At 39.1% G+C, this 9,454-nt stretch overlaps 1 protein-coding gene across 1 annotated transcript; it reads right to left on the bottom strand.

Annotated features, from left to right (window-relative positions):
• Window positions 1-905: 905 nt before the first annotated feature.
• Window positions 906-8,945, bottom strand: LOC142396664 (acetylcholine receptor subunit alpha). The gene is made up of 9 exons (XM_075479651.1): window positions 8,628-8,945; window positions 7,439-7,581; window positions 7,315-7,359; window positions 5,702-5,811; window positions 5,118-5,313; window positions 3,952-4,189; window positions 1,866-2,089; window positions 1,413-1,649; window positions 906-1,312 (listed from the first exon to the last, which is right to left on the bottom strand). The coding sequence occupies exons 1-9, from the start codon at window positions 8,668-8,670 to the stop codon at window positions 1,184-1,186; spliced, it is 1,365 nt and encodes a 454-aa protein (XP_075335766.1). The 5' UTR covers window positions 8,671-8,945; the 3' UTR covers window positions 906-1,183.
• Window positions 8,946-9,454: the final 509 nt, after the last annotated feature.

The raw sequence follows: 9,454 nt of genomic DNA, 5'->3' as shown, positions 1-9,454 counted from the left end.
TTGTATTTGACTTTTCGCTCATGTTCATCAATATCTTTTAAAAGAAATTCGATATCTTGTGAGTCTTGAAAGTGTTAATGGGACGCGTGTGTTGCTCTGAGCATTAAAAGGTAAGAACACACATACTATATGTTACACCAGGTCAAACTGGGTCACAAAAGATAAACGAGAGCTTCAAGTAAAAAATGGTTTGCTAAAGGAAATGTATAAAAAACCCAAAACCTTTTTCTTTCTTTTTCTTAAAGCTACAGCACCCAAGTGGACAAATTCCTGGAAATGATATTTAACAATAAACTGTTGAAATAGTTTTCTTAACAAATGCTTGAAGATAGATGGAGTAAAAAGCTCAAATCAGTGGATCAGTTGTTTAAGTTCATAGCATCAGTTGCGTTAAATGACATCCATTTCAAAATCAAGTCTATAGGCTATAATCAGTGGGTTTATCTTAGAAAATTTTGTGAGTATATCACAACAAAAGGTTTAAAAAGATCTATTTAATTTCTATTATATCGTGTCTAAAACTACCCTTCAAGAGTACATTTTAAAGTTAGACAGTTAACTGTACTTAGACAGCAAAACCTCAATATGTCATGAACTGAATGTCCTACAGTTGCCTGTTTAGAAATGATTAGATGATGAATTGCCAAACAGAGTTGTCGGACCAAATAGCATCGTCAAGTTAGCGTTTTCCACAGGATAAAAAGCTTCGGCCCCAACAGAATGGTAGCCAGACAAATACATGTTACAGCTCAACATGAGAAGGTACAGAATCTGCATGTGTATTTGAATGTCAAATAAAGGATTAGCAGGAAACTACAACAAGTAAGTCACTCTGTAAACTGACAAAAAAAAGTTTTTTCCAGTTGTAGACGATATATCAAGCAAAACAGAACAACATTCCCAGTTGTTATATTTCTTTTTAATTATTAAAATGTATATTTTTTTGTCAAAATACACTGGAGATAGGCTACAGCATACAACATGCTCTTATGCACGTACAAAACAGGACAAAAATCCCTAGAAAATTAAAAACCAAAAAAACACAGACAATTCTAGAGGCACTGAGTGTAAATACTGGCTTCAAGGCACAAACGGTGACTTGAAAAGCAGACACATGAAACATGTTTTATAACTGTCGACAAATATCCGCAAAGAAGCTATGTAAACTGTAAAACGCAGGCCTTTAGAGTGTGCTCAGCTCAATCAGGCGGCCTGCAAAGACCCCTAAAGTCCCAATGAGACACACAGCCATGAAGACACACAGGAGAATGTGATCCAGCACCATGGCCACAAACTTCCACTCTTCTGCCGCCTGGTAAAAAGAGGAAGGGACAATGTGTTACATATGCAAAAACAGGAGTGGAGCTACTGTAGCTAAAAACAGAAACACCTTTCATTATAAGAGAGATTACATTGTTTGATTCCTCATCCGATTTCATTGTTTCTGCGATGTATTTGACTCCTTCAATGGCACTGCGGACATCAGGATTCTTGGTGATGGGTGAGTGGTAGGGCACAGAAGAAATCTGGTTGCCAGAGATGTCTGAGATGTCAAAATCCGCACCATAGATGGGTTTAGTTTCTTTCTCGTTTCCCGGGCGTTTCATTGTGGAGAAGAACATGATGTTGGGAATAGTTTCAATAAAAACCTGTCATGAAAAAATATAGGAGCATTAGACAGTAGAGCAGTTTGTTAAAGAAAAACAACCACCCCCCCCCCCCCTGCTACCACTAGATGGCAACATAATGCAGAGTAAAAAAGGTTAGTGGTGGCTCTCCAAAGCTTGCCAAGCTGGGTGAGAATTTGTTTGTGCTTATAGAGCTTCTCAGACAAAAGTTTGCTTTTACACCCGCTTTGTGCTCACCTTGCGGACCCAGTCCGGCATCGTATGAGTGCTTGGGGAGCGGTGGTGGGTGTTGATGACGATGACAGTGATAATGATGGATGCAATGACAAACACCATGGTGAAGAGCATATACTTCCCAATCAGTGGTACAGCACTGGAGGTAGAGGGAATCAGCTCCACGATGACAAGCAGGAACACAGTCAGAGACAGCAAGACAGAGATGCTGAGAGTCATCTTCTCACCTGGAAGAAGAAAAAAAACATTTTCACTGATGCATCTTTCTTGTCTAATAACACCACGAGGTACAGAACATCAGATAGTAACTGGTAGTAAGAAAGTGGCAGCCATGGTAGAGGCGGATAAACTTCGCTATATGCAAAGGAAAGGGGCTTTAGTGGTTCCTTTATTTTATCCTTTTAGCATAAGAAACACTGGACAATCCTTAATGAAAAGTGAGGAGATCATTTTGAAGTCTGTTTTTTTTAATAGTCAACAGTGGTGGTTCCCAGTCAAGAGGTCAAATTTAAGATTAGATCAATGTCTAAATGACTAACCGGACAGACAATCAGAAAAAAAATGAACACTATTTAATTTCAAAGGCCGTTTACAAGCACAGAGTCTTTATCAGCAGATGAATTTGGCTCATGTGATATAATCATCTGCTGTATAATCACCACTAACATGACCCTGAGGTGAGGTAGTTTTACAAATCCGATGTGCACAATCCCAAAATAACATAGAATTTATATAAAATAAAAAAGATCAAGATGACATCATGTCATTTTTTCAGACCTTCATCTAATCTTTGAATTTCTTCTTTGTGTTTCCTTTTGAGGAGCCTAAAAATCCCTCGTTCAATGGAACTATTACGAGAAGCCGTTTGACGACAGGTCATATGTTCTTCTTGACTACTTTGAGGGGCCATGAGGTAAAAGGCTGGGACACCCACTGTTTGGATCATCATTTGTGTCCAATAAACTGAGACATTGACAAGATGTTTATGAATGAAGCTGTGTCATCATTAATATAGTAAATTGCCAATTTTCGTCAGACACCAACATATTTTGTGACTGCAACACCCTTTCCTTTAAAAGGAAGATTGAAAATGTGGACCCGCCAAATTACTGCAAGTGCATGTTGGCTCATAAGCATGTAATCCTATCTGACTGCCACAAGGGAGGGATGTTTGTATTGTATCCAGCCAATCAGGAATCTACCTCTCTCATTTATAACACAACAACCACTCTGTTCACCCCGATATGCAAATCCCATTTACAGACTGAGAACCTTTTTTAGTTTGATAAACCAACAGTAGAACAAGTAAACTGATTCTGACACCATTAAACCGAAGAACAATGCAAGATATGTCTTGTTGTTGTTGTTGTTGCTGCTCAGTATAGGCAGTTATTCCAGAGAGAGCATCTTTTGGCACCAGCTTCTCCTCCACACTATCCTGTCAGCAGCCATATCAGAAACCGAGATCAAGTGATGTTTTATACATTAAAGCAAACGGCTGCTTTCAGACATGGCAGCACAGAGGGACACTGGGTAATGAGGCAGGCGTACACACTGGGAGCACATCCAGATGTGCACATAAGCTGTGAAGTTTTGACAGCGGCTGATGTAGGGACACTTTAGACTGATAGGGAGGATTGAATATGAGGATTTGCCTAACGTAGTATCAAGTGATGTTATGAAACAAAATCTGAAAATTAAAGGTATACTTTCAGGTTAAAGTGTCATGCCTGGTTTGCTTAGAAAGACACTTCAGAAGTCACTGTGGAATTTAAACGTAAGAATACATGTTAGAACTAGATGATAGTTAGGGAGGGTTAGACTGGTAACAAGAAAACACTTGGCTGAAATGTTAAATTTTCATTGGAACATCTGAAAAGAAAAAAATACATGGCATATTTCCTATAAGGCTTAACTTTTGCCTGATTTTTATGAACAGTACACAAAAGTGGACACAACTCCCAGAAATGCAGACGCACACACACAATGTTGAAAAGCTAGAATGAAGTTAGCTGAAAAACAGCTGAAGATGAGTTGTGTTGTCTTTGGTGCATATCATCTTATTTTGAGAGTGGGCCGATATACATACCAGAGTCTGTAGGAAGGTAAAAGACGAGGCCGGTCAGGAAGGAGAAGAGCATGCACGGGATGATGACGTTGACAATGAAGTACAGTGGAAGCCGCAGCATGAGGAAATGATAGGTGATGTCCAGGTAGGGGGTATCAGGACAGCAGGCGTAGTACACCCAGTGCTTCCAGCTACGAAAATCCTTCATCACCCACTCTCCACTTTCCATAAAGTTACTCAGATCAGGGCGGTCACTGTCCTGTGAGAAGAAGCAGTAAACCTGCTCATTGCTCTTATCTTTTTTCTTTACATTCTTTGCAGCCCGGTGTCAAAAAAGTTCAGATGTTCTTTAAAATGACCAGCCAACCGTGCCGTCTAACTGTACATTTATATCTGACAACAAGCCAGCTAACTGTTCTGCCTTTATCACAAAAATGCATTTTCCCTCGCTGTCAGAATTAGCAGAATTTGGGCTGCTTATTTAAACTGTTGATTTTAATAATTAGAAGAGGTATGAACCGAATGTACCTTGTGAAGAACCGAGCTAAAGTGCAGCACTGCAGATGTTGGAGGGGATTGCCACCAGCTCAGAGGATAGGCTTTACGAGTAAAGGGCAAGCTCATGCCACAGATGTTTTGTACATGTTGAATTACAGAGATTAGAGAGTTCTTCTTCTCAGAGAACTAGAATAACTGCTCTGCTGATCTGTGCTTGATCTTGTACATGTCCATGCGAAAGAGAGTTGAAAATCCCTGCCAACACTCCTTTTACTTTTCACGTGGCAGGAGACAGCTGGGACTAATGGATGCATCGCTTCCTTCTGCTGCTTGCGTCCTCACACCAGCTGAGTCTGTGATTTAAGTTAAACAATTTGATCAAATTGTCACTGTAGCTTAGTGCACAGCTAGAAGGTGACCAAATATTTAATACCTTAACATCTTCTCATGATTTTGAAAGCAAATCCTATGTAGTTCCAGATTGTTTTAATCATTTGTGTTAGGCTGACTGGTTGATAACACATTTTGTTCTGTAATTTCACAAACCCATGATTCATATCAATTTTTGCTTTACTAGGACCTTTAAGGGCTATGATAAATTAAGCATATCTGAGGATATAATTGTGGCATCAGTCTTCTCATCTAACCCTTGGAGAGAAAGTGGTTACGTGCGGATTAAATGGCCTTACAGGATTGACGACGACCAAGTTTCCATCGTAGGTCCAGGTCCCCAGCTTCATACTGCAGTTCTGAAGGTCAAAGGGGAAATGCAACACAATGATTTCACAGTAGCTCTTGAAGATGGCAGGCGGGTTCCATGTGATCATTCCAGTGTGCTCCAGGAGCACTTTGGTCTCATGAACGATGGCAAAGTCACCATCAGCACTGTGGGCACAGACAAACACAGGCAGGATCAAAATGGGAGATGACAACTAAAATGTTAATGCATAGAGACATCATTGCCTGAGGTATGAGGGGTGAGCACAAATTGTTCCTGCTGCGGAGCTTGTTGTCGGGGTAAAAACAGCAGTGTGTCAGTTGTAGCATATGGTGGCGGTGGTATTTAGGAGCTGCAATACATAGAGGCCAGATTTAGCCTGATGAAATCTGAGCTTTCACACACTTCATAGTGTGTGGATAGTGTGCTTCAAAATATCGCTGGCAAGTGTGTGGATTGCTTCCGAGGTCATGTGTTCAGGTCACATAAAGCTGATTCTAATGAAAAAATAAGTTTTTTGGGGAAAAAAGGAGGCTTGGATCAAATATAGCATACTTGTTGTAGAGAACCAGATCTGGACGCCAAATGTCAGGGGAAGGAACTCTGATCTTTTTGATGCCACCATAATCCTCCGGGTTCCACTGTAAGTTCACATCTTTCCATTGCTGAAAAAAATAAAGAAATAAACACAGAGCAATGGATCTGGATAACAGCCTTTGGAGCCAAACTTTTAAAGACATTTTGAGCAATAAAACTGGATAGAATCTGGTGCTAAAGGATTGAAAGAAGACCTTTTCAAAATCAGCCATGCCCCTGACCTGCATCTTACTCTGACTTTGCCCTAAATACAGAGGATTTAAAGTGATCGCATTTTTTAAAATTTGTTTTAAATGATACATCTTTTCAGACAATTCTGCAATAATATGGCTTGTCCAAAATTAGGATGAATTACTTTCTAAATTTCTCTCTGCAAAGCCTAAAGCTCATCCAAGTGCTGCATTGACAATACTGACAAGACAGATCATATTTCTCCAAACAGTTTTTTCATCTAAAAAAAAAAAAAAAATTAACCGTTTGGTTACTTTACATTTCGAGAAACCATGAGCAATTTTAATGTCAAAGCTTCGCAACAAACCTCGCAGTTCCAATCTTAGTTTCCTGTTTCCTTCTCATTCGATGCCTAATATAATCTAACTAAGGTAGAGAGGTTTAAGCAGCTAAATTACTTTTAGGTTAAACAAAATATGATGGTATGAAGTTAAAAAAAAAGCCTCTCAAAACCATTTACATTCTTTATAAAGTGTGGCTGGTTTTAGTTTGACAAATGGGTTGGTTTGCCTAATATCAGCTGCCATTTACTGACACCCTGAACAGAAATCAAAATCCTTCTCCATGCATACATAGCCCTTAATGACCAAACTGTATCATATCTGTAAGCCTTCAGAAGCACCATGTTATCCCAACAGAGCATTTCGCTCTCAGAGTGCAGGATTACTTGTGGTTTCTTCTCTTGTGAAACCTGACTCTTAATACAGTTTTAGGAGGATGATATCCTCTCTACTTTTAAGGTTAAGCTAAAAATCTTCCTTTTTTATTAAGCCCCCAGTTTGTGCTAGCTTTTGCAACCTTGACCAATACATCACTTATACTGTTGGCGCAGTATCTATTTTCGACTTTTCTCTACATTCTTTAAAGCCACGAGTGCATTTCATTATCTTTGTGTTGTCATTACTCATATAATTTGTGCTCTTTTGTCTCTGGTTTCTCTATACCGGGTACCTCTGCATGTTTCAGACCGTCATCCCAAACAAAGCTTTGATCATGCCGTTGAAAACTACCCACAATTACGTTCAAAGAACGTGCAATCTCTGATGATCTCGAGAGCAATTACATGTGACTAAGCATCAAGGTAACGGTTATGTTGTGAAACCAATGTATTCAAGTACTAACTATGATCATTTTCTAATCCTCACCACATATTCTTGAGTCTAATGATACCCAAGTGATGTTACCACCTTAAAAAAATCTCCTCAATGTTACAGAATCCTCCTAAATGAACTGTTTGCTCCCTTTTCATAACAGTGTAAGAGTTTCTTACAGCTACATATGAGATGTAAATGAAATGATTTTAAAATTTGACTGAACAAAAAGAATAGAACAAATCAAACCTGTTTCAGTCGCACGTTGCTGCTGACGATCTGGTTGACCTCATCCTGTGGGTCCAGACATAGGCAGTTGATAACAGTGAGTCTTAGTACAGACTGAGTGATATTCTGTGTCATGAGTTCTCACCACACTGATGAGCTGGATGAGCTGAAGACCCACAGTAACAACCACCGGGTCCTTGAAATGATTGACTGGTCGGACAACCTTATTGTAACCAGTGAAAAGGGTTTTAACCAGACGAGTTTCGTCAGAGGAAGACAAGTCAGCACCTAGAGCAGACAAAACACTTTATAGAATACCGGCGTACAGCTGTTAACTGATGTATTACTTATATACATCTAGATGGTGAGATGCTTCTCCTGGGGGACGGTGTAATTCCTAAAGTTGAGTCTTGAGTGTGTTGGAAAACTGCGTTGCGTCACGGAGCGGTATTGCTTTAAGGCCACCTGATACCTGAGGTGAGTTAATTTAATACAAGTTTAAAATAGAAGTGAGAAGCATCATCCTGTTAGTGTAACATGTTGGCGACTTTAAGCTGACCAACTTTTTATTCAAGCTATTTATTCAAATCAAGTTATTTATTTAATTGTTCATTCAAGCTTTGATCATGTCTGTTTGATTGAGAATCATCTGCAAATTCAAGTTTAAGGTAGAACATCCAAGAATATACATGAAACCATGAAAAAAATGTTTATGTTCTTAAACCTTATGGTCTGTACAAATACATTTGCATCTGCCCACTAAGTTTAAGCTGGGGTCTAAATTTGACATTACTGTATTTGAACAGGCTCGTTCTGTGAGCCCTGCTAATAGAGATATTCTTATACTATTTCCACAACTTATCTGTCACAAGCCAGAGCAGGATCCCCTTTCACTTTACAGCCAACCTTGAAAGGAAGGTCACTTTACGGCAACATGTTGTTTGAATGCTTAGATGATTCTGGAAAGGCTGGAAACTAAGAATATGAATTTAAACTAGAATTGTGCAGGTGACCTCATATGTTGACAGATCAAATAGAAAAAAATAAACCAAACAAACAAGTAAACAAACTAAAATTAAACAGCACAATTGCCAAAGAGTGATTAGCCGGGGCAAAATGTGCAAATTTTGCCCATTAGTGTTGTTTATTGAATCAGTCATCTTACCTAACCTTAAAATGAGTTCCATCAGGTGTAACTGAGGAAGAAACAGTTCAGTAACTGGAACTAGATTTATGTACAATCATATGTGTGACTATTTCTAACTTTTAATGCTACACATAAGCAAAGGCACATTTACCAACAATAATCCAACACACTTTCTTTAGTCCCTTACCTGCTAGAGCGACCAGAAGAAAAATGAAAAATACAGTTTCCATTCTTTCCGATAAACACAGCCCTCCAGAACCGAGATCCAACCGACCGTTGACCACTTGAAAGTTAAAAGAGTTTGACTCCCCCTCTCTCTCTGAAACTTCCTTTCAGCACTGGCAAATGACTTACTGTACAATCTCTACGCTCTCCACTGGCAGTCTCTGTGTTATTGTCCTATGTAAGTAACCGCCTGCCAAAGCTTGTCATTTGAGATGGCCACAATCCCTGTCATGTGTAAAAAGATCAACATGCCAGAGTAATCCACCACTGAAATATCTCATTGCAAACTTGACCACACACAACCCGGCGGTATAAAGACACAACACATGGTTGCTGCTCTTAGTTCTTCTTGTATCAGTGATTAGTTATTGGAGACTAAAAATCTTTACATGAAGGCCCGTGTAACAGAAAAATCAAGAACGTGTCTCTACACTTGTCTATAATCTTTATGGTAGGGGTACTCACAAAAAAAAGGGAAATAAAGGGGCAAGCACTTACTGCAGCAGCTCTGCTCAGACAAAGCCTGTAATAAAATAGAAAGCTCCAGAAACAGCCACTGAATAGAAATGGTACAAGATTAAAAAAAAAAAAAAAAAAAAGCCTGGTCAGACAATCTGCATTAACCTGAAGGTTATCCAGTTCACCTCAGAGCTCGGAAATGTACAGTAACAAATAATAATCAGTGTTATGATGAAAAGTATGAGAAACGCATTGGGATTAGAAGGGTTGTTGTATGGATTTTAATCATAATAAGAAAACATATGAAATATCAATTTGTGTCGATGATAC

Source organism: Odontesthes bonariensis, chromosome 12 (assembly GCF_027942865.1).
Source record: "Odontesthes bonariensis isolate fOdoBon6 chromosome 12, fOdoBon6.hap1, whole genome shotgun sequence".
NCBI lineage: Eukaryota > Metazoa > Chordata > Actinopteri > Atheriniformes > Atherinopsidae > Odontesthes > Odontesthes bonariensis.
This window is presented reverse-complemented; position numbering and strand designations above follow the sequence as displayed.

Bases quoted from the DNA above. Each gene is read 5' to 3' on its own strand.
- LOC142396664 (XM_075479651.1), bottom strand. From the start codon at position 8,670: ATGGAAACTGTATTTTTCATTTTTCTTCTGGTCGCTCTAGCAG. The intron at 5,314-5,701 runs GTATGCTATATT...CTGTGCCCACAG, and splicing joins GATCTGGTTCTCTACAACAA to TGCTGATGGTGACTTTGCCA. The intron at 4,190-5,117 runs GTAAGGCCATTT...TTCTTCTCACAG, and splicing joins ACTTGGTCGTCGTCAATCCT to GACAGTGACCGCCCTGATCT.